We start from the raw sequence: 25,000 nt of genomic DNA, 5'->3' as shown, positions 1-25,000 counted from the left end.
ACATTCACACAGTTACACATTTATACATTCACATCTGGACATTCACACCTGGACATTCATTCACACCTGGACATTCACACAGTTACACATTCATTCACACCTGGACATTCACACAGTTACACATTTATACATTCACACCTGGACATTCACACCTGGACATTCATTCACACCTGGACATTCACACCTGGACATTCATTCACACCTGGACATTCACACAGTTATACATTCACACAGTTACACATTCACACCTGGACATTCACACAGTTATACATTCACACCTGGACATTCACACAGTTACACATTTATACATTCACACCTGGACATTCACACAGTTACACATTCACACCTGGACATTCACACCTGGACATTCACACAGTTACACATTTATTCACACCTGGACATCCACACAGTTACACATTCACACCTGGACATTCACACCTGGACATTCACACCTGGACATTCACACAGTTACACATTCACACCTGGACATTCACACAGTTACACATTCACACCTGGACATTCACACCTGGACATTCAAACAGTTACACATTCACACCTGGACATTCACACCTGGACATTCACACAGTTACACATTCACACCTGGACATTCACACCTGGACATTCACACAGTTACACATTCACACCTGGACATTCACACAGTTACACATTCACACCTGGACATTCACACCTGGACATTCACACAGTTACACATTCACACCTGGACATTCATACCTGGACATTCATTCACACCTGGACATTCACACAGTTACACATTCACACCTGGACATTCATTCACACCTGGACATTCACACAGTTACACATTCACACCTGGACATTCATTCACACCTGGACATTCACACAGTTACACATTTATACACACCTGGACATTCACACAGTTACACATTTATACATTCACACCTGGACATTCACACCTGGACATTCATTCACACCTGGACATTCACACAGTTACACATTCATTCACACCTGGACATTCACACAGTTACACATTTATACATTCACACCTGGACATTCACACCTGGACATTCATTCACACCTGGACATTCACACCTGGACATTCATTCACACCTGGATATTCACACAGTTATACATTCACACAGTTACACATTCACACCTGGACATTCACACAGTTATACATTCACACCTGGACATTCACACAGTTACACATTTATACATTCACACCTGGACATTCACACAGTTACACATTCACACCTGGACATTCACACCTGGACATTCACACAGTTACACATTTATTCACACCTGGACATTCACACAGTTACACATTCACACCTGGACATTCACACCTGGACATTCACACCTGGACATTCACACAGTTACACATTCACACCTGGACATTCACACCTGGACATTCACACAGTTACACAGTTACACATTCACACCTGGACATTCACACAGTTACACATTCACACCTGGACATTCACACCTGGACATTCAAACAGTTACACATTCACACCTGGACATTCACACCTGGACATTCACACAGTTACACATTCACACCTGGACATTCACACAGTTACACATTCACACCTGGACATTCACACCTGGACATTCACACAGTTACACATTCACACCTGGACATTCACACAGTTACACATTCACACCTGGACATTCATACCTGGACATTCATTCACACCTGGACATTCACACCTGGACATTCATACCTGGACATTCATTCACACCTGGACATTCACACAGTTACACATTCACACCTGGACATTCATTCACACCTGGACATTCACACAGTTACACATTCACACCTGGACATTCATTCACACCTGGACATTCACACCTGGACATTCACACCTGGACATTCACACCTGGACATTCACACAGTTACACATTCACACCTGGACATTCACACCTGGACATTCACACAGTTACACATTCACACCTGGACATTCATTCACACCTGGACATTCACACAGTTACACATTCAAACCTGGACATTCACACAGTTACACATTCACACAGTTACACATTCACACCTGGACATTCATTCACACCTGGACATTCACACAGTTACACATTCACACCTGGACATTCACACCTGTACATTCATTCACACCTGGACATTCACACAGTTACACATTCACACCTGGACATTCACACAGTTACACATTCACACAGTTACACATTCACACCTGGGCATTCACACCTGGACGCTGCCCAGCTCCACCACAGTCTGCTCCGCTGGCCACTGAGCAGCAGCGCCAGAGCCTTGCTCGAGGGCGCCTCAGTGGTGGTGATGATTTATCCTGCCGGGCCGGGGATTGAACCGACAACCCTTCCGGTCACGAGCTTGTTTCTCTAAGCTTTAGACCACCACTGCCCAAACTGATGAACAACTGATGAACAAGTGAATACATATGAAAATAACACTTAAACGTTTTTAGGTTTTCTCACGTTTGTAAACTTTGGCCTCAGACATCACGAGTCGTAAAGAAAAGATACGCAAATGAAAATATATAAATATACAAATGTTGACGTTTTGTCACTGCTTTTCAAAACTGCATTTTAATGAATATTCATAGAACTTGTTTAACATGCACATGTGACAACAGGTTTGTTATGACTGATAACTAATTAAAATATAAGAATGTGAAAACTTCAGAGGGTTAAAAAGAGACAAACACTTCTCCTGATGAACACATATGTTACCTGCAGCCTCAGGTGTTTCAGGTGTTCAGACGTCAGTATGTCTGTCAGCAGGTTTTTCTCTGCAGGTTCAGACTCTACTTTAGTCTGGACTTGAGATCAGATTGTAATTTTACTGCAGACTTCAGAACGAGCTGCGGCCTGTTTCTGAATCAGACGTGAAGTCGATGTTCCTCATCAGTTTCTACAGATTCACGAAGCAAACTGTTTAATTAAAACTACAATCTCAAAGCAACAGCGTCTCAGTCCTCTTGTCCTCTGATGTGTCTCTGATGTCCTGATGATGTTGTCGGTGATGAAGATGATGCCGGGGTATCTTCCTTCAGGTCCTCAGTGGGAAGAAGAGGATGGAGCTTCTTCCTGGAGACAGAGACAACCTGGCGATTCAGACGAGAGGAGGACCAGAGAAACATGAAGTGACCGGCTGGGTGCTGGTTAGTGACACACCTTCATTTACACACTAACACACACTCATATTAATAAATACACATTCCCATATTCACAGAAAATGTCTCAAAGTATCTGCGAGCCCATTGGTTCCTGCTGAAGACCTTTAAAAACACAGATCTGTAGTTTCCTGTTTAAAAGGCTCAGTCGTTTCCTCAAACAGCTGCTCGCTGTAGTTTTTATCAGACCAACAGCAGGAAACAGTGCATCTGTTGGGGACTATTTCCAGCGGCGGATGAATCCACATGTGGTGCTGTAGTGAGTGTTTGGGGCAGCAGGACGGTGTGTGTGTGTGAGTCAGAATAAACTACAGTGTGTGTGTTCGTGGTGATGGAGGAACAACAGAGCGGCTCGCTGATGTGTTTTAATAACAGCAGCGGAGCTCTGCGGCTCCGAGGACGAAGATCATCAATGTGCTGTCGGCTAGAGACTCTCTGATCAGTGGGGGGGTCGGGGGGGTCGGGGGTACTTACCTGTGGCATCATCACCAGGTGCTGACAGGAACAGCTACAGCAAAAGTTCAACATAAGAAACATGGAAAACACTGTTTTACATTATGTGAAACTGAACCTCTAACTTTGTTAAAATCATAAAAGATTAAAATTATAATCTAAACATCTGGAACATTTATTACAAACACGACAAGAAGTGATGTCATGACTTTAGCTGTCTGTTGGACCAATCAGCATCACTGATGGTGTTTTTTTATTTCAGATCTCCCCTCTGACAAAAGAAGAAGAAGGATCGTACGAGTGTCACGCCACCAACTCTAAAGGAGAAGCTTCAGCTGTCGGAGCGATTCACCTGGTCGAGTCCATCGATGACATCATCGTCAAGAAAGGTAACCACGACAACACAAACAGACTGTACACAAGAAACGGCACACTGACTGACCGAAGAACAAACAAACAAACAAACAAACAAGACGCTGACTTCACCGAAACAGAGAACAAACTGGTAAACGCCCAGCAGGAGTGTGTGGCTTTGCGTCATACGTGTAGTGTGCAGCGGGTGGCGCCGCACCCACAGGTGGGGGTATTGTGGGAATTTGGTGTAACGCTCCTGATCCGAGGGTGATAGTCACACAGTTACAGGTCCACTGAAATCAAATAAAACAATGTTGCCAAAACATACAAATATAATTTGTCCAAATATTTGGACAGCACACAATAACAGTATGAACATTAACACAACATTAAGATTGATATATATTAATTATATGTACCAAATATCCTACGCGTGCGCGTGTCGTGTTGAGATATTGATCAGCAGGATCCTCCGTCTGCTCGGAGATCAGAGCTGAACTCGTTAAAGGAAACGTTCCTGTACAGTAGAGGTTCGGGTAGCAGGATAGACATCGTTTTATATTATAAAACAGAAGAACAGAAAACGATTCAAAGAGCGTCTCTGTCTCACCTCACCTGTCTCACCTGTCTCACCTCACCTGTGTCACCTGTCTCAGCTCACTTGTCTCACCTGTCTCAGCTCACCTGTCTCACCTGTCTTCCTGTCTGGATGTCCAGTCTGTGGACACTGAGCCTGAGTCAGGATCTGTCTCTGCTTCCTGTCTCTGACAGCAGACAGATTCTGCCAGTCCATCGTCTCTTCAGGTCCAGATAACTTTCTGATCTGGCTTTTAGTTTCTGTCCAGTGATCCAGATTCAGGTTTCTTTGCGTCGTGTTGTAGTTTGGTTTCTTCTGTCAAACTCGCCTACAAGATATAAAACATAAAGCCGAAAACAGTAAACAGCAGCAGGTGAGTTTGTTTTATTGATCTTAATACAAAGAGAAACAGAAGAGCCTGAACTCTGTTAACTTCACTACTTCGTGTTCAAACTTTCAGTCTCAACATGTTTAAAACACAGACGTGTAGTCGGTCTCTGCTGGTTGCCGTGGAAACAGGGTGTTTCCGTGGCGAGCTGTAACAGATTCTCAGGCCACAGAAACTCAAACTCTTTGTGTGAGTGTCAGACAGGTGATTTACAGGTAAGACTCTGCCCCCCGTCCTTCAAACTGAAACAACAACCTTTAAAATCGGCTGAATGTTTCGTCTGAACGTCAACACCGAACCAAGCCGTGAAAATCTTTTTTAAATAAAAAACGTTCTAATTTGAATGAACCTGCAGTTCTGTTTAAAATAAAAAAGATAATTCACAGGAAGTTGTAAAACTTCCGGCCCCTTCTGACTGATGATGTCATTTACTTTCAGTGACGAAGGAAGATGAGCTGTGATCAGCTGATCAGAGATCAATGAAGACGATCGTCACAGGAAACAGCTGAAAATGATTTTTTCAGTGAAATTATCTGATTTTTCTTGATGTTTCTGTTACAAAGGCAAACATTTGAGATCAAATCGATAGATTTAAATCCTCTTAATCTTTACATTCTGGATTCAGAGTTTTAGTTAAACTTTTCTTATTTTAACGTTTTACATTTTTTAAAATCATTTATTATGTTTTTCTCTTCTGAGCAGATGAACTGAAATCAGTCAGATTTGTATTTTGTTAAGAATCTGATCGCAGCCACTGCAACAGTTCCTCAGTTCAGGTCTGAATATTAACTTTGATGTTAAAGTTTAATATTTCTTTAACATTAAACTCTGTTAAACTATTTTCTTTCTCTGAGCTTCAGTTTGTTTGTTGGTGGAAACTAAAAATATTTTCTTCTGTATTTTCTCTGAATAAAATAAAATATCTTTAACTTAATGTTGGTAGTTTTTATTGTTTGTTGTGTCAAACTGATCAATAATCAATATTTCTGCTGTTTCACTGCTGAATAAATTTCTGTAAAAGGTGAATTTGTTACTTTAGAAGAACGACCTGAAAACAGTTCTGACACATAAATAGCCTTTTTGTTGTCGCTTGGATCCGTTCATGAGGACGTGGAGGCAGCGGTTCCCACTAATGTCCCATCAGGACGACCCGCACTGAATCCTTCAGTGGACTGATGCTGGAAATGGGAACAACACATTTTAAGCATTTTATTTATAACAAAGTAAAATAGAAGTTGAGTTAATGTTCCAAGTCACTGCAGAAGCAGACTAACCTGAACCCTGCAGGTAAAAACAGAAGTGATGATGGAACATCAGAGTCGGTCACAGCCTTTGCTGTTTAGTTTATGTTGACGCTGCCTCACCTGCCCGACATGAGAAAGCTGTCAAAACAATTTAATCTGTAAGAAATCACATATTTATAGATTTACTCACTCCCCAATCATTTATTTACACTGCCGCTCAAAGGTTTTGTCACCTGTTATCTTGAAGTTTTTCTTCTTTCCTTCAATAACGGCTGTTAACAGATAAAAACAGTATAATTATACACCACATTATTTATATTTGAATGAGTTTCAGTCGATGTCCCCACAGTGTTGCACGACAGCGGAGAATACTGTTGTAACCATCTTTGATTTTTAATTTGTTTTCCCGTCCAGAAAAGCGTGACCCGGATCATTATTGAACCACAACTCTAAATGTTTTGGGAGCCGTTTGTCTCTGGGCCCTCTGCAGTCTCCTCAGTGGTCACACTGAACAGGTTTAAACTGTGTCCTCTGCAGTATGTTCGCCTGCTGTTCTGTGATCCAGTTCCAGCGGTGCTGACCTGGACTCGCCTGCTGTTCTGCGATCCAGTTCCAGCGGTGCTGACCTGGACTCGCCTGCTGTTCTGCGATCCAGTTCCAGCGGTGCTGACCTGGACTCGCCTGCTGTTCTGCGATCCAGTTCCAGCGGTGCTGACCTGGACTCGCCTGCTGTTCTGCGATCCAGTTCCAGCGGTGCTGACCTGGACTCGCCTGCTGTTCTGCGATCCAGTTCCAGCGGTGCTGACCTGGACTCGCCTGCTGTTTCTACTGTGAAGGTTTAAGAATAGCTTTGCTAAAGCAACACGCCTGTTAATTCTAGCTTGTTAGAGGCATTATTGTGCTTTGACACTGAAACAGGAACCTGTTCCTGTTTAAATCTCCACAGATTTTAACGCTCAGTTTCCAGTTTCTTTCACCAGTGACTGCTGATTTCATATATTCGTATTTAACTGTTGCTCAGATGGATCTTTGTCTCGTTCTGCCCTTTCAGTCGTCAGTCTGGTTGAACCATTGTACAGCGTTTTGTTCTCCGTGTACATTACATTACTCTTGCAAACCCTTCATACTAAATAAGCTTTATTTGTAAAGAGGACTCTCTACAACCTGAAAGCATGAAAGACCTTCAGAGATACAGAGTTCCTCTCAGCTGTCTGACGGCACTGAATCAAGCTTTTGTGGCAGGCGACTCCAGACTTTTGAGCAGTAGTGTATTTTCCTTTATTTTTGTTTCATTTGTTTGTTCATTTATTTATTCCTCTTCTGTCTTGAATCTTAGTAACCTGAATTGCTCACTGGATGGCGCTGTTGTCTTGTTTGTTTGTTGCTGATGAATTCAGTGATAAAGTTTGAAGAAAAATAAAGAAAGAAAACAAAGAGACTGTTTATACAGCAGGGACACAGTCCGACTGCGATCAGTGAGTCCGCAGCTTTCTGTGGATTTAACCGAAGCTGGATGACTTTTAAGTGGCTTAGATCACCGTGGTAACCATGGTAGATCACCATAGTTACCAGGTTAAATCAGCAGACGTTTTACCCTTAGTTAGCACTTCGTTACTGGACATGATCAGTCTGTCTTTATTAACAGGCTATGAACCTTTAAAGCAGCTGTAATTAAACCGCTTCTTAAAAAGCCCACTCTCGATCCTTCGTCCCTCTGAATTTACAACATTGACAGACTAATGAATGGTGATTATAGCTGCATTTTAACTGTGCACACTGATGAAGAGGACAAAGGCAGAGCAGAGGACGAAGTGGTGGAAGTTGAAAAAGGAAAAATGTCGTGTAGTTTTCAGGGAGGAGCTGAGACAGACTCTGGGTGGTAAGGAAGTGCTCCCAGATGACTGGACCACTACAGCTGATGTGATCAGGGAGACAGGTAGGAGGGTACTCGGTGTGTCATCTGGAAAGAGGAAAGTGGACACGGAGACTTGGTGGTGGAACGAGGAAGTTCAGGAGTGTATACAGAGAAAGAGGTTAGCTAAGAAGAAGAGGGACACAGAGGACTGAAGAGAGTAGACAGGAGTACAGGGAGATGCAGCGTGAGGTGAAGGTAGAGGTGGCAAAGGCCAAACAAAGAGCATATGAGGACTTGTATGCTAGGTTGGACACTAAAGAGGGACAGGTGGATTTGTACAAAAATTTGTACGAAAAGTGTCAGGTGTGTTGTGTGATAAAAGAGTATCAGCAAGAATGAAAGGAAAGGTGTTGGAGACGGCGGTGAGACCAGCGATGTTGTACAGCTTAGAGACAGCGGCGCTGAAAGAAAGACAAGAGGCAGAGCTGGAGGCAGCAGAGCTTAAGGTTCTCTTTGGGAGGGACGAGGATGGACGGGATCAGGAACGAGGACATCAGAGGGACAGCTCATGTTAGATGTTTCGGAGATAAAGTCAGAGAGGACAGATCGAGGTGGTTTGGACACGTTCAGAGGAGAGACTGTGAATATATTGGTAGAAGGATGCTGAGGCTGGAGCTGCCAGGCAGGAGGTCTAGAGGAAGACCAGAGAGGAGGTTTATGGATGTAGTGAGAGAGGACAGGAAGCTAACTGGTGTGAGTGAAGAGGACGCAGAGGACAGGGTTAGATGGAGGCACATGATTCGCTGTGGCGACCCCTGAAAGGGAACAGCCGAAAGGAGAAGAAGAAGAAGAAGATCTGCGTGGAGACGTCTGTCTCTGCTGCCGTCTGTCCTTCAGCTGGTGTCTCTACCTGCTGCACTCAGGTGTGTCTGACCTCAGAGACGAGCTGCTTAATAAAGGCTGGATATATAACTGAGGGAGCAGCTGGTGGAGGAGGCGCCGCCCCTCCAGCAGAGCTCCTCAGACTCCAGCAGCCCTGAAGCTGCTCTGGAGGCTCGTGGAGGCCGGACTCCACGCCGACACACTTCCTGTCACCTGTCACCTGTCTGTTCATATATATTTTATACACCTGTATATGTACCTGTGGATATACCTGTGTGTGGCTATACAGGTGCATACATCTGCAGTGTCGTGGTCCAAACGGAGGAGGGCAGCAGTGCGTCATCTCTGCGTCCAGCCTCATGAAGGAAGAAGAAGAAGACCGGAAGTGACATATTTCCGCGCTTTTCGTCACAACGTCGTGCTGGAGTTTGCAGTTTGTTGGATTTAAATATTTTCTGGAGATAAAACATGTACGACCAGGACGAAGGTGAGGTGCTGTCTGTTTACACCCGCAGAAACTTTATTAACAAACAGGTTAATTAAACTTTATTAACACTTAACTTCCTCTGAAAACATGAACCTCCGCAAGCCTTTAGCCGCTAGCTAATGTTAGCTGCTGATGTGAAAACATCAGTGTTACTGAGTGAACTCATGCTGAGACCAGTTAGCTCACATTAACGTCTGGGAACATTTACTAACTTACTAACACACAGGCAAACGTTAGCTTCATCTGCAAAGACGAGCCGTCACTGACATGCTAACAGCAGCTAATGCTAGTGGTGCGGTGCTTTGTTTCAGCTAGCAGGCTAACGGGCTAATCATAATTCATAATAATAAAGAATAATAAAGTACAAACAGTCAGAAACAGATACACTGTTTGCGTTTGTGATGGAAGAAATACTCAGATCCTTCAGTAGAAGTACCAACACTACAATATGAAAGTGTTAAATACACCATAACAAGCCGTACTTAAGTAAAAGTATTCAAGTATTATTAGCGAAATGTACTAAAAATAAATATTTACATGTCATCACTGTCACAGATGACTGTGTAATGCCAGGTAACGTGTTTCTGGTAGTTAGTTAATCAGTTAGTGAGTTAGAAACTTGATTGTTAACGTTGTGGAAAGTTATCTTCAGTGTCACCAGAAAACATTAAAAACAAACAGCAAGAACACAACAAACAACCTGATTTAAAAAGTCTTAAATACAGTGAACATAAAGACAAACACAACAACACAATACAAATGTTGTGTGAGCTAATGGGTCAACCTACAGATACTGATCAGTGAAAATATCTAATGTTTATTTGTGTGTTCGGCAGATAATCAGTACGATGAGGACGATGATGAAATCACTCCAGATTTGTGGCAGGAAGCGTGCTGGATCGTCATCAGGTAAACTGCCCTGGATTCACCTCTCCTGTGTCAACGTACTGTAGACACAATACTGACGCACAGAAGAGACTGATAATCAATAATGTCGATAGGCATCAACAGATCTTAGATATAGTTATAATAAGCTGCAGACATGTTGTCAAATTCCTGAAGCTCTTGAGGAAACTAGATTCACATTTTTTACCTCACAGTTAAGTTAAAAGCAGAGGCGATGAAGTAATAATAACTTTATTTATATAGCACCTTTTCAAAACAGTTACAAAGTGCTTTACAGTAAAAACATAATAAACGCAAATAAGATCTAGAACTTAAGATATAAACATGATAAAATAATTTAACTGCAACAAATACCATCAGATAAGATGTCTTAAGAGGACGTTTAATGGAGGACACCGAGTTCGTCGTCCTGAGATCTCCAGGCAGGAAGGTCCACAGCTGAGGGGCCCGACAGCAGGGGCCCCGTCACCTTTAGTGACGAGTCCAGATTTAGGAACCGGTAGTGGGGCCCTGCCGGAGGATCTCGGGCAGCGATCGGGCTCAGAGGGAGTCGGCAGATCAGATACAGGCAGCAGTCTGAGTCATTCAAGGCTCTAAAAACAAGCAGTAAAATCTTCAAATCAGTTCTGAAACTCACAGGTGAGCAGCGGCGGCGGCAGGGATCGCCGGGATGTGGTCGCTTCTCTTAGTACGCGGTAAAAGCCGCCGCGGCAGCGTCTTGTACCGGCTGCGGTCTCTGGACGTTTCGCCTGCTGAGACCAGAATAAAGAGCGCCGCAGTAGTCGAGTCTGGAGGAGATGAAAGCAGGGACGAGCTTTTCGGTCTGCAGAGGGAAGGAACGACCTGATCTTGGTTAGCTGTCTCAGGACTGCACCACGTTAATCACCTGAGCATCAAAGGACGCTTCAGAATCAAGATAACACCTGCGGCCTCTTTTCAAACGTTATCATACTCGAGGAGAGATTATTATGGCTGCTGGTACCGGGGCCACCGGGGCCGTTATAACTACCACATTTTTCAAAGATTAGATTGTTATTCATAAAAGAAATCAGTTGAGTGGAAACAACTTTTTCTAAAATCTCGGGTCTAAAATTGCTGCATGTCTGAATCAAATGCAGTCTGAAGGCAGGCGATGATTTTAAAAATGTAACAGTGTTCCAGGGTTGACGGATCGATTTCATTGACGTGGGTTAATGTTGAAGGTGGCATGAGTCAACATCAGGCTCTCTGAGTGCTGCTGAATCTCCACTATTTTATTATAAAGGTAATTAAGAAGTTCTTCACATAGTGTAAATAGATTTTATATCTGCTAGTTTTATTTAATGTGAGTCTAACAACAAATCAGATGTGAAACTGCTGATCTTTGATGGAGCTTTCTCACCGAAGAGACTCGCATTTCTTTAACTACTGTTTGTTAAACACTTTTATTTTGAGTGTCAGTGAATCTGACTTTTACCTTCCTGTTTAAAACATTTCCTCTTTGGCAGTGAGAGAAACAGATAACTGATTTAAGAAAAGATCAATAAAACAAACACATCAAACACTTGCCTTCACGACTCTCAACAGAACAGAGTTTTTCTTACAGATCATGATGGTTTTACCGTCAGAGGTTCGCTCAGTTATTGTTTCCAGGTAACGGAGAATTTAAAAGGGCCTGTTTAATAATTCCTCCACGTTAGATCTCAGAAGAGGCGGCGATTTGAATAGACCTAGAGCTCTGAATCAAACAGATCTGAGTATGAGATCAAACATTTTCTCTAAATTAAAATGGTGGTAGTATCAGAATGGCTAGACCCTGACACACACATTTATTAAAATGATTAAAAAAAATAATACTAACAGGTGTGTTTTCCCTTTTTATTGTGATTTGATCCGGCTTACTTTTAATGACGGGGGCCAAAACACATTTTCTGGACATGAATATAAGATTCCTTCTGTTTTTCCTCTAACACATAACGAACGTAGGTGATGTAGATTCTGACATATATGGATGATGAAAGTTTATATATAACGTTTGATATTTTGAAGTATGGCTTTTCTATTACTGGTTTTCTCTTTATACCTTTTTCTATGTATTTTATTGAATGAATGAATTTATTGAAACCGAAGGGTTAACCACGCCTGCCATCACAGAGCTTATCGTTGTGCGTGTTGTAGAAATATGGGTGCGTTTCCCGTTTTCCAAACATTCTGACCTGACGAAGATCCAAGTAGATCGACACGTTGTCATTATTAAACTTTTGGGGGTTAGGCATGAAGTGAGTGTGCAGGAATTACCTTTTTTTTAATTGACGCTGTTTAATAATTCTGACACTGATTTAGAGCATTAGTCTTATTTTTAATATTTAGGTATTATTCTGTGTGCCTGCTGCTTCTTCCCCTCTAGTTAATCATATTTCATCTTGCTTTTTACTGCCGAAGTAAAATCATTTCCCTCACTGTTTTGTTTCACATCATATTAAACTCGAGGTTCTGATTATGTTTCATATAATAACTGACCGTCCTCTGTCACGTCTGATCAGTAAACCAGTTAACTGATAACCAGTTAATAACCAGATATTTTCAGGATCAGTGATGTTCCACTGAAGACAAACATCAGCTGTCTTCGTGATGCAGGCTCCAGTCTGTATAAACTTTATATTCTCTGTATATGTATATCTGCCTGCTGTTTTACAGGCTTATGATACAGAGCCCTGCTCTCTATTAGCTCTGATTCACCTTATAGCACCTTCAGCGGAAGACTCATCCTCCCACAATGCACCACAGAGCGCTCTATTAGCTCTTATTCTGATAAGGTTCTGGTTTCCTTCACCTCTTATTTTGACGGGACTTTCTCTGTTTCCTTTTCCAGCTCTTATTTTGACGAGACTTTCTCTGTTTCCTTTTCCAGCTCTTATTTTGACGAGAAGGGTCTGGTGCGTCAGCAGCTGGATTCGTTCGATGAGTTCATCCAGATGTCTGTTCAGAGGATCGTGGAGGACGCTCCACCCATCGACCTGCAAGCTGAAGCTCAGCACACCTCAGGAGAGGTGGAGGAGCCGGTGAGGAACAACACGTGGGACTGGCTCTGGACCAGTACCCTGACCTGGTTTGGGAGGTTTAGAGATGTTCAGAGCGACATCTTTTAGTTGTAATCTTCAGGGTCTGTGTAGGAGGGTCCTGGTTTAAGATAATTACAGCTCCTGTGTTTCACTGTGACATCACTCTGACCTCAGGTTTCTGTTTCAGCCTCGTTACCTGCTGAAGTTTGAGCAGATTTACCTGTCCAAGCCCACCCACTGGGAGAGAGATGGAGCGCCGTCTCCCATGATGCCCAACGAAGCCCGACTACGGAACCTCACGTAGGTCTCGCCTGGTCTTTTTACTCTCACCTGTCCTCACCTGGTCTCACCTGATCTGTGTTACTGTGTGACCCCCACTCAGGTACTCGGCCCCCCTTTACGTTGACATCACTAAGACCATCATAAAAGAGGGGGAGGACCAGCTGCAGACTCAGCACCAGAAGACCTTCATTGGTAAAATTCCCATCATGCTTCGCTCCACCTACTGTCTGCTGAGTGGCCTGACAGACCGAGACCTGTGTGAGCTTAACGAGTGTCCGCTTGACCCCGGAGGTTATTTCATCATCAACGGCTCCGAGAAGGTACACTGTGACATCACGAGACACCATGTGACATCACTGAGAGTCTGTATGCTAGGATACGCTAGCTGGTTCTCGCTCGCTCTTCTTCTGATTCCAAAATCTGCGAATCGAATGCGTGAAAATAAACAAAATCTTGCACATAGGTCCAGTCCTATGCCAAACGTCCTCAACAGGAGTTGTGGGCCAGTAGTCCTGATGGTGGCGCTACAGCAACCGTCTAAAGTTTAAAACATTCAAAATTCATAACAAATCAGTCGTGCGTGCTACCACTTTGCAACTTTCACCGAAACGTTTAGCAGAAATGTTCAGATGCCAGGAATTATGAAGCCCATCGCTCTGTTTTTCTCAAACTGTAAAACCAATTAAACCCGTCTCCCACATGTTTCACGCAGTCGACACCAAACCTGCCACCCTGCCTCTTCAGACTGACCTCCACAAACCATCCAGCCACATTTTCAAAATTTAAAAAATTGAGCCCACCGTGCATCAAAATGTTTGACCGTAAACAGCTACTGCAAATTCTCGATAAAATAAATCTCAGATGTTTATGAAAAACATTACAAAGTTTTGTAGTTATGGTCGATGTAGTGTGGTTATTTCAGAATTGTCTCTAAAACAGTATTTTGAATCCTATCCTCATGAAAACCATCGCAGCCTCTTTAAACATCAGTTTGTCATTTATGCAGCAATCAGTCTTTGTAAAAATAAATTACAGACATTTCTATGTTGTCTAGTTTGAAATCTGCCTTTAAGCCGTTATCTCAAGCCTGGTGGCTGCATGAGTCTTAGTGTGAAGCCGCCTCTGGTCTTCTGTTTGAGCAGGTAGCTCAGCGTCATCACGACGTGCGACTGGTGACAAAGGTTGTGAGTTCGAGACCCGGATGATGAACGATGAACGTCTTATATCAGTAGTCATCAACCTCGCTCCTGGAGAGCTACTGCCATGCATGTTTTAGGTATCTCCCCACTCTAACCAACGGCAGTCAATTGGCACCAAACTAACAAGTGGTTTCTCACTTGGCAGGTGACCCTTAGTGTCTACGGTTGTGAGTTCGAGTCCTGGGTGATGCAGAATAAACAAGCTAATGTCTACTCAGCCTTAGTGCCGTGTGGATTAGAGAAGCGTGACTTCAAGGTTTAATAACTTCGGTCCGGGATGTTCTGCCGATGGACTACATTTGTCTTCTTTTTTCATCTTCCTCCTCTTCTTCCTTATTCTTCTTCTTCCTCCCCCTCAAAATGCCCGGCCCGGACTCACATGGCCGACTTGATTTAAAAACTGAGAAAACAACTGGTGTGGTTTTTCTGATCAAGCTGGTTCCCCTGCTGGGTTTCAGGTGCTGATCGCTCAGGAAAAGATGGCCACCAACACGGTGTACGTGTTTGCCAAGAAGGACTCAAAGTACGCCTACACAGGCGAGTGCCGGTCCTGTTTGGAGAACTCGTCCCGTCCCACCAGCACCATCTGGGTCAGCATGATGGCCAGAGGAGGACAGGTGAGTCCTTACGTTCACAGGATGAATACAGGACTCATTATTATTTTATGATATTTTCGTATGACTTCAGGTCACCATTTAATATAATAAAATAATATAATAACCCAGAGTAGGACAGGGATTCCTGAAATTCACCCGGATAATTTAATTTCAGTTCAATTGTATTTATATAGCACCAGTTCATAACAGAAGTTATCTCACTGCACTTTTCCTACAGAGCAGGTCCAGACCGAACTCTATAATATTATTTACAGACCCGACAGATCCAGGACTCCTTATTATTAATACTCTTTATATGACATCAGGTTATCACAAATATTCTGTAAATTAGCTACTGTTTTTACTTTGTTCACATGGATACCTCATTAATATACAAAACATTAACATCCTCTTCATATACATCACTGTCGTCTTTTCATACAACTTTACTGATGGATCACACGACAGCTGCGATTGATTATTGATTGATTGTCTCTCTCAGGGAGTGAAGAAGAGTGCGATTGGTCAGAGGATCGTGTCCACGCTGCCTTACATCAGACAAGAAGTTCCCATCATCATCGTGTTTCGAGCGCTGGGCTTCGTGTCGGACAGAGACATCTTGGAACACATCATCTACGACTTCGACGACCCCGAGATGATGGAGATGGTCAGTCTGATTATCAGTTATTGATCGAGTAGTGATTGTCAGTTCATCATTAACAGCTCAGGCACTAAACACTCTGAAGGAGAATCTACAGGGAGAGTCATTGATAGCCCCGCCCACAGGGCTGTGATGTCACCACTTATTGAATTCAATTTCAATTCTATTTCCAGTTTTATTTAAATAGCGCCAATTCATAACAGAAGTTATGTCATTGCACTTTTCCTGCAGAGCCGGTCTCGACCGAACTCTGTATGATATTAAAAGTACGGTAAATAACAGTGATGTCACTGTGCTTGCAGGTGAAGCCGTCTCTGGACGAAGCGTTTGTGATCCAGGAGCAGAACGTGGCTTTAAACTTTATTGGTTCCAGAGGAGCGAAACCCGGCGTGACGAAAGAACGAAGAATCAAATACGCAAAAGAAGTTCTGCAGAAAGAGATGCTGCCACACGTTGGAGTCAGTGACTTCTGTGAGACCAAGAAGGCTTACTTCTTAGGGTGAGTCCCACCTGAGAGACGCTTGTACAGGTCAGTCCCACCTGACACAACTGTACAGGTGTCTGTGAGACCACGGCCAAGTTCTTTATTGTCATATAAGCCAGTGTCAGTGTGTAACACTGTGTTTTCAGGTACATGGTCCACAGGTGTCAGTGTGTGTCAGTGTGTGTCAGTGTGTGTGTCTGTGTGTGTGTGTGTGTGTGTGTGTGTGTGTGTGTATTACTGTGTGTATTACTGTGTTTTCAGGTACATGGTCCACAGGTGTCAGTGTGTGTGTGTGTGTGTGTGTGTGTGTGTGTGTGTGTGTGTGTGTGTGTGTGTGTGTGTGTGTGTGTGTGTGTGTGTGTGTGTGTGTATTATTGTGTGTGTGTGTGTGTATTACTGTGTGTATTACTGTGTGTATTACTGTGTTTTCAGGTACATGGTCCACAGGTGTCAGTGTGTGTATTACTGTGTGTGTGTGTGTGTGTATTACTGTGTGTGTGTGTGTGTGTATTACTGTGTGTGTGTGTGTGTGTATTACTGTGTGTGTGTGTGTGTGTGTGTATTACTGTGTGTATTACTGTGTGTATTACTGTGTTTTCAGGTACATGGTCCACAGGTTGTTGCTGGCTGCTCTCGGCAGACGAGAGCTGGATGACAGAGATCACTACGGCAACAAGAGGCTGGACCTTGCCGGGCCGCTATTGGCGTTCCTGTTCAGAGGGTGGGGCTTCTTTCACTCACTGTCATCACATATGACGACTGACCTTTGATCACCGCTCACTCACCTTTTATCAGAAAACAAACCCTTCAGGGCTCCAGACTAACTTTTTACATTGGTGGTGGCACTGGTGCGCCTAACTTTTTAATTTAATATCACCAGCACATAATTTCGGTGCACCCAATAATACATTTTAAGCGTTTCCTTTTTGGGGCTTGGGGGATTATATATAGGTTAACATTTGAAAGAATACATTAATATAGTAATCCGTTTCGTGTAGTTTATTTCTTATTTCACCATTTTAATTCTCCGCCTTATTTTAGCGTTTACTCACAAACGACTTTAATCTGCTCGCCTTGCTTTTCCTTTCAGTTCTTTCTTTTCTCTGCACACAAACTTTTTTCATCCGCGATTCCGTTTAGCAGCTGAGCCGCGAGTGGAGGAGGCTTGTTGTTAATGACGCAGCCTATCGAAACCAATGTGGCACCGAATGACATCGGCACAGAGAGGTGCACTTACAAGCTTCTCCCAAACAATGGAGACAATAAACAGGAGCCTCTCTGTGTTTCTCTGCAGAGCATGTGCGATTATCTGTTGCCTGCACGGGGCGGGTGGAGCGAGCGGAGCTTTTCCACCAGTTAATCGATCGCAGATGGCTTTTATTTTTATCAGACCTGCAAAATTTCAGGCGCACTAGTGTGACCAATGAAAATGTTGAGTCGCACTTGACCCTGCGACCCTGGAGCCAAGCATATACACACTAATATATAATATGTTTTATATGATGACTTGAAAGTAAATGTACTGCAGGTTTTAATTTTGTGACTGGAAATAATAAAACTGGATGAAAGCCCCGTTTTTTCTCCGTGTTCAGCATGTTTAAGAACCTGCTGAAGGAGATCCGGATTTATGCTCAGAAGTTCATCGACAGAGGAAAAGACTTCAATCTGGAGCTTGCCATTAAAACCCGGATCATCTCAGACGGCCTCAAATACTCGCTGGCCACTGGAAACTGGGGCGACGTGAAGAAGGCTCACCAGGCCCGAGCCGGAGTGTCACAGGTGAGAACACCTGCCTCCATTTGAAACCTCTAAAGACGGAGTGTGACATTCATTCGTCGCACAGATGTAGTTTTTATGTTAATCTTATTGAACAGCTTTGATCTGAAATAATGACATCTCTCTGACTTCAGAGAGGTCTGGTCACAGCCGAGATGTTTGACATCAGTCAGCAGCATCAGTGTTTTGTTAAAACGCAGTTTTCTCACAATGTCGGGCCGACATCTTCAGATTTAATCGGCTCAGTGTAGCGTGTCAGCGACGGTCTCAGTCTGTCTGTGTTCGACCGGATCAGGATGTCCTGAGTTCAGCATCTAAACAGCATCCAGTTTTATTTTTGTGCTTGTAGGTGTTGAACCGTCTGACCTTCGCATCCACCCTGTCCCACCTTCGCCGAGTCAACTCTCCAATCGGCAGAGATGGCAAACTGGCAAAACCCAGACAGCTGCACAACACGCTGTGGGGAATGGTTTGTCCGGCCGAGACGCCCGAGGTAAAAAACACAGGACCCTAAACAATATTTAAACATGTAGGACCCGCAAAAATATCTGAAAATACAAATGATCTGACAACACAGGACCAACACTCTGAACCACTGAAGTCTGCACAGTGTGTATGATTAAAAACTAAACTCTGCCTGAGCTTTATTCAGTCGTATTGATTAACTGATTAACAAGCAGTGGCTGTGTTTCAGGGTCATGCTGTGGGTCTGGTGAAGAACTTGGCCCTCATGGCCTACATCTCTGTAGGCTCTCAGCCGTCTCCCATCCTGGAGTTTCTGGAGGAATGGAGTATGGAGAATCTGGAGGAGATCTCCCCTGCTGCTATCGCAGAGTCAGTCACTTCAGCTTGATTTCACATTTTACAGCTTTCAGGACAACTAAGCAGCAGTCTCTTAAGTTTAGTTTGACTCGTCTTATTTTATGTAGTCCATGTAACTGAGAGATGTTTTTCTGCAGTAATAAAGTTCATTCTGTATAATGTCTCAAACTGACCTGCAGATGGCAGCATCACTTTCTGTCAGAATGAAAACAGGCAGCTCAACCAAACATCACCAAACCCCCAGAGTATTTCCTGTCAGCTTCAGAATCAGAAATACTTTATTGATCCCTGAGGGGAAACTCTTTCGTTACAGCAGCTCGCCTTTACGTCAGCCACACAGGAACAGAAGCACGCAGCAAATCAAGATATAATACACTATAATACAGGTCAGATAAATTGAGTACCGAGTGGGTTTACCGGTTGATGATGATAATACGGTATAATAATCCAATGTAATAATACAAGTAGTAAGTAGTAGGACTTTATCATTAACTACTGCAAAAAACTTAATGGTTTATCATTAAACAATAATCAAACGTTCATCATTTAAAATAAACTTAAATTGACTAGGTGCTGTAACTCTCTGTACTTATCTTGTACTTGGTTTTATTTGCGTTTTAATGTTTTAGTGCCACTAAGATCTTTGTGAACGGCTGCTGGGTCGGAATCCACAAAGATCCCGAACAGCTGATGAACACACTGAGGAAACTCCGCAGACAGATGGACATCATCGTGTCCGAGGTAACCAAAAGCCTTATCCTCTTACCATAGACCCATTTCTGTCTTTTTTAGGGGAGGCGGGATCTTTAGGGGGGGATAGCAGGTCAACAGTATATGCCACATAGAAGAAGTATACATCATCTGAAAGCTGGGAACCTTGAGATAAATTTGAGATGCAGCTCAGCACTGTGTGTCAAGTTCTAGTCATAAATCTGTAATAAACCATTGTATTTTGGTTAGGCACCTATTCAGTGTATAAGGGCTTAGAACTTTATGATGGAAGTATATGATGCTCAATTATGTCTCATAAGTTGTTGCAGCAGTTTTTGAGTTGATACCATTTGCTACACAGATTCGGTGCACAATTTAACCAATTTAACAATTTAACCAATTTAACAATTTAATTGTAAAGTTTCATGTGGCTTTGATTATCCTAAAGGTCACAACAAGGTTCAAGTTTTAAAAATACAATGGCAACTATTGGGACTAACATCATCATGCACGAATACAATTCGGCTCATTGAATCCACACGACTGTCAGCTTTCCAGTCATACCCAATGTATGGAGTTTCAATGCTGTTTAGGGAATAGGCAAAAATAACACATTTATACCGCATGCAAAAAACTGCATGGTTTTTGCCCAAAACTGCATGGGGTTAGCATAAAGTGGGCAGGTCTGTAAAGGGGAGACTTGTGGGTAGTCATAGAACCCATTTGTATTCGGATTTCTTGAGGTGAGAGGTCAAGGGACCCCTCTGCCAGTTTTTCCCTCGCAAACATTTTGCCTAAATTTGGAGCATTATTTGGACCCTTTCCCGACAAGCTAGCATGACATGGGCAGGGTAGGGAAGTCAGCCAAGTCATGGTTGTTTTTGGTCTGCACGTGGGATTTGATGACAATAAGAAACATAATATCTCAGCTCAGGATTCCTGCTGGTTCTGAACGTTTCAGGTGTCCATGATCAGAGACATCAGAGAGCGTGAGATCAGAATCTACACGGACGCCGGACGAATCTGCCGACCGCTGCTGATCGTCGAGAAACAGAAACTTCTGCTGAAAAGACGACATATCGACCAGCTGAAGGAGAGAGAGTACAACAACTACAGGTGAGACATGGTTCGACAAGCACAGGTGAGACCGAGTGCGACAACTACAGATGAGACGGCAAGTAGAGTTTGTCGATTCTTCCCACAGAGTTTACCGAGTGTGCCCTTAAGAGTTAGTACATTTTGTCAGTTGTTCCCACTGAGTTTGCCGGTTGATGCCGTTCCCGTACACTTTGTCGATTGTTCGTGCTGGTTGTTCCAGAAAATTGTGTCAGCTGTTGCCATCGAGTTTGTCGATTGTTTAAAGGATTCAAAGGCTTTATTGTCATATGCAGAAATAAACAAGTTATCAATGCAGTGAAATTCTTAGTTCGCAGTGTCTCTACCTGGTGCTGTCAATTATTCTATTAAAAATATACTAAAAAACTAAGTTTCATAAATAAAATTTAAAAAAGGATAGAAATAAATAAAGGAGGCGTTAATCAGCCTTATGGCTTGGGGGTAGAAACTGTCTTTGAACCTTGAGGTCCAGCATTTCAGACTTCTGTACCGTCTGCCTCATCTCTATAAACAGATATCTGCATATGAATGCAGAATCTGTAGGCAAGGCACAAGATATTGGTATCGGAAGTGTTCTGGTTTCTGTTTGTAGTCCGAGTAGTATTGACCAATCGTGTTTGAGTGGGCTTTGGTTGCATGCAGGTAAACAGTCCGTGTGGAGAGCAAAAGAGGCAGAACCCATCGGCTATCATCTGACAACAATTTAGCCTTTTATCAATCTCTGAACCTTAGAGATTAGCTTTTTATTACACTTTTAAAATTGATCTGTATTCAAATCATCGTCAGACGATAGCTGATGGGTTTGCTAATCCAGGGTCCCCGTGGATCCCTAAAAAGTCTTAAAATGTCTTAAATTTAGTTTTTTGATATTCAAGGTCTAAAAATGTCTTAAAATGTCTGGAATTGCAGGATGGGAGACGTTAAATTTGATCTGGGTCAGAATGAATGAGCGTCTCTCTTTTTATTTTTTCTTCAGTTTTTGTTTTATTTTATATCTCACAGTGACAATTTCCGCAACGTCTAATATCTATTTGTTTGTACGGTTTGTACGTTAAATAGTATATAATACAATACAAATAATACACTCCGCTTGGTAGGTTGCAGTAGTACGCCTTGTGTACAGGCTGTGATCTGCATTTTAACCTAGAAGAAGAACGTGTTTATCCAGCTTCCGATTTGAGGGCTGCAGCGGGGAAAAGGAAAACACCAAGAACGCGACGCTGCGAGCAAGCAATGCAGGCTCAAATGCAAATTTAGTTCCAGCCATACGTATGAGGCGCGATGTGAACTTTGTCGCAAAACATTCAAACTTGGAACGATGTTAAGCACGGATTCTCACATGAAATCTCAAAAGCACAAGCTTTTTTCTTTTGCCGCGGTAATGGTATTATTTTTTCCTTTTAGAGGTATTAAAAAGGTCTTTAAAGTTAATAAATGTGTACTTAAAAAATGTGCAGATACCCTGTAATCAGACTGTAAACAATGGCCAGTGCGTGGAAGAGGAAGTCTTGGCCCAGATATCCGCTGGCTACACCAGAAGCCCCGAAACATTGGCCGTTGCCCCCAGAGGCTAAATCGTCAGCCGATAACCGGTGGGTTCCAAGATGTGAAGAGGTGGTGCTGGGGGTGGGTGGGGACTCAGTGATGTGGTGGAGTGGGTCCAGGTGAACTCCTCTTCTTCCTCAGGTCCACCTCCCCGCGATAGGCTGACTCATCGTTGTTATTGATGAGACCTAGGACCATTGTGTCATCAGCAAATTTGAGAAAGGTTATATTCTCATGTGAGGCTACACAGTCATGGGTGTAGATCGTGTACAGCATAGGGCTGAGTACACATCCTTGAGGGCTGCAAGTGTTCATGACTAATGTCCTGGAAGTGGCATTTCCAATCCAGACAGACCGTCGTCGGCAGATGAGTAAGTGAGATCCAGTCCCAGAGTTTGGGATTCCTGAGGCAGAATCATTTCTGTTTGATGGGGATGACTGCATTGAATGCTGAACTGTAGTCAACGAACAGCATTCTAGTGTAGGTGTCCCGTAGAGTTTGCTGATTGTTTTCCGGTAGAGTTGGCCAATTACTGCGGTAGAGTTAGTTGTTTGTTCCTTCAGAGTTTAAAAATTCTTCCCATAGAGTTTTTGGATTGATCCTTTTAGAGTTTCTCAATTTCTCTAGTAAAGTTTTTGTTTGTCTTTTGCTTGTTTGTGGCGGTTAGCTGGCAGGACTTGGTGGCGAGCGGCGTGGTGGAGTACATCGACACTCTGGAGGAAGAGACTGTGATGCTCGCCATGACCCCTGATGACCTCCAGGAGAAGGGCGTGGCGTATTGCTCCACCTACACACATTGTGAGATCCACCCGTCCATGATTCTCGGAGTCTGTGCTTCCATCATCCCCTTCCCCGACCACAACCAGGTAAAAACAAACAAAACAAACTAAGACTACTAATTCAGGGTTTTAGAAATAAACTGAAAACAGAACTAACATAAATACACTTTTGCTCAGTGACGTGTTACATCAGTTTTGTTTTGTTTTGTTTGGTCTCGTCGTTCAGTCTCCCAGGAACACATACCAGTCTGCTATGGGTAAACAGGCCATGGGTGTCTACATCACCAACTTCCATGTACGAATGGACACGCTGGCTCACGTGTTGTACTACCCTCAGAAACCGCTGGTCACCACCCGATCCATGGAGTACCTGCGCTTCAGAGAGCTGCCCGCAGGTAACACACACCTGTACAGTCAGACATATAATTCGTACAGTCGGACCCTGAAAACTCGGCCACGCGCTCACTAGATGACAGGAGTTCAGAGAAATAGTATAAAAATACAGGTAAAAAGCTGTGATGCTCTTCAGGAAATATGATGGAAGAGGTGGAGCTCAGCCATTATTTTCTTACAGAAACTTTCAGGTGAGTCTCAATACGTACCGGAGACCAGGTGAGTTTGTTTGTGTTCAGTCTGTGTTTTCAGGTGACCTTTGGCCTGCTCGCTGACTGTCAGGCAGGGCTCTCCTGTGTGTCTCTATCTGAAACTTTCTTCCATTTTTTCAGGTATCAACTCCATCGTGGCGATTGCCTCGTACACGGGATACAATCAGGAGGACTCTGTTATCATGAACAGGTCGGCCGTGGATCGAGGCTTCTTCAGGTCAGTTACTAACTTCTACACCTTGTGTTTGTTACTGATGTAACCTGAGTGTTTGTTTCAGCCTGTTGTTTCTGTCTTTAAAGCTGTTTTTTTTTACCCTCCAGGTCTGTTTTCTATCGATCCTACAAAGAGCAGGAGTCTAAGAAGGGTTTTGATCAGGAGGAGATCTTTGAGAAGCCGACACGTGAAACCTGTCAGGGTAAGAACTGACAGAAACTCAAATATTTAAACAGAACCTCTCAGCTGGGCGGGGCTAATCTTACGTCACAGATGGAGAACAAATTAAAATCCTCCTCAGGTATGAGACACGCCATCTATGACAAGCTGGACGACGACGGGCTGATTGCGCCCGGCGTTCGTGTCTCCGGCGAGGACGTGATTATCGGGAAGACGGTGACACTGCCGGAGAACGACGACGAGCTGGACAGCACCAACCGGCGCTACACCAAGAGAGACTGCAGCACCTTTCTGAGAACCAGCGAGACCGGCATCGTGGACCAGGTGATGGTGACTCTGAACCAGGAGGGCTACAAGTTCTGCAAGATCAGGGTGAGAGGACGCTACACCATACCTGAGACACCTGAAAACCCCCAACACACCTGAGACACCTGACAGAACACTTTACAGCCCAAGTCTTTATGAGGAGATGAAGTTTATTTGTTTTTTTCTGATGAGGTTCCTGTTTCCTGCAGGTTCGCTCCGTCCGGATTCCTCAGATCGGAGACAAGTTCGCCAGCCGACACGGACAGAAAGGAACCTGTGGGATCCAGTACAGACAGGAGGTAAACAGGAAGTAAACAGACAGAAGGTCAACAGACAGGAGGTAAAGAGACGGGGATAAACAGGAGCTGCGTGTCATTAGTCGTACCACTTCCCCTC

General features: G+C 43.5%; 2 protein-coding genes across 2 annotated transcripts in view; both read left to right on the top strand.

The window, feature by feature from the left end:
• igfbp7 (insulin-like growth factor binding protein 7) overlaps positions 1-5,846 on the top strand; it is an 11,079-nt gene extending 5,233 nt beyond the window's left edge. The window contains exons 3-5 of the mRNA XM_044204397.1: positions 3,021-3,128; positions 3,856-3,982; positions 5,351-5,846. Of these exons, the coding sequence (XP_044060332.1) occupies positions 3,021-3,128; positions 3,856-3,982; positions 5,351-5,373 (258 nt within the window). The 3' untranslated portion in view covers positions 5,374-5,846. The remainder of the gene's footprint in view (positions 1-3,020; positions 3,129-3,855; positions 3,983-5,350) is intronic.
• Positions 5,847-9,224: 3,378 nt separating this feature from the next.
• The window catches only part of polr2b (RNA polymerase II subunit B), a 22,354-nt gene continuing 6,578 nt past the window's right edge, over positions 9,225-25,000 (top strand). Inside the window, exons 1-20 of the mRNA XM_044204384.1 lie at positions 9,225-9,380; positions 10,217-10,289; positions 13,177-13,327; positions 13,515-13,627; positions 13,710-13,929; positions 15,267-15,425; positions 15,907-16,071; positions 16,368-16,564; positions 17,151-17,270; positions 18,142-18,328; positions 18,675-18,818; positions 19,020-19,159; positions 19,777-19,888; positions 20,820-20,974; positions 23,188-23,386; positions 23,526-23,694; positions 24,025-24,121; positions 24,226-24,320; positions 24,420-24,670; positions 24,814-24,903. Coding sequence (XP_044060319.1) covers positions 9,362-9,380; positions 10,217-10,289; positions 13,177-13,327; positions 13,515-13,627; positions 13,710-13,929; positions 15,267-15,425; positions 15,907-16,071; positions 16,368-16,564; positions 17,151-17,270; positions 18,142-18,328; positions 18,675-18,818; positions 19,020-19,159; positions 19,777-19,888; positions 20,820-20,974; positions 23,188-23,386; positions 23,526-23,694; positions 24,025-24,121; positions 24,226-24,320; positions 24,420-24,670; positions 24,814-24,903 — 2,856 coding nt within the window. The 5' untranslated portion in view covers positions 9,225-9,361. The remainder of the gene's footprint in view (positions 9,381-10,216; positions 10,290-13,176; positions 13,328-13,514; positions 13,628-13,709; positions 13,930-15,266; positions 15,426-15,906; positions 16,072-16,367; positions 16,565-17,150; positions 17,271-18,141; positions 18,329-18,674; positions 18,819-19,019; positions 19,160-19,776; positions 19,889-20,819; positions 20,975-23,187; positions 23,387-23,525; positions 23,695-24,024; positions 24,122-24,225; positions 24,321-24,419; positions 24,671-24,813; positions 24,904-25,000) is intronic.

Source organism: Siniperca chuatsi, linkage group LG8 (genome assembly GCF_020085105.1).
Source record: "Siniperca chuatsi isolate FFG_IHB_CAS linkage group LG8, ASM2008510v1, whole genome shotgun sequence".
NCBI lineage: Eukaryota > Metazoa > Chordata > Actinopteri > Centrarchiformes > Sinipercidae > Siniperca > Siniperca chuatsi.
Note: the sequence above shows the minus strand (reverse complement) of the source record. Positions and strands in the feature narration are given on the sequence as shown.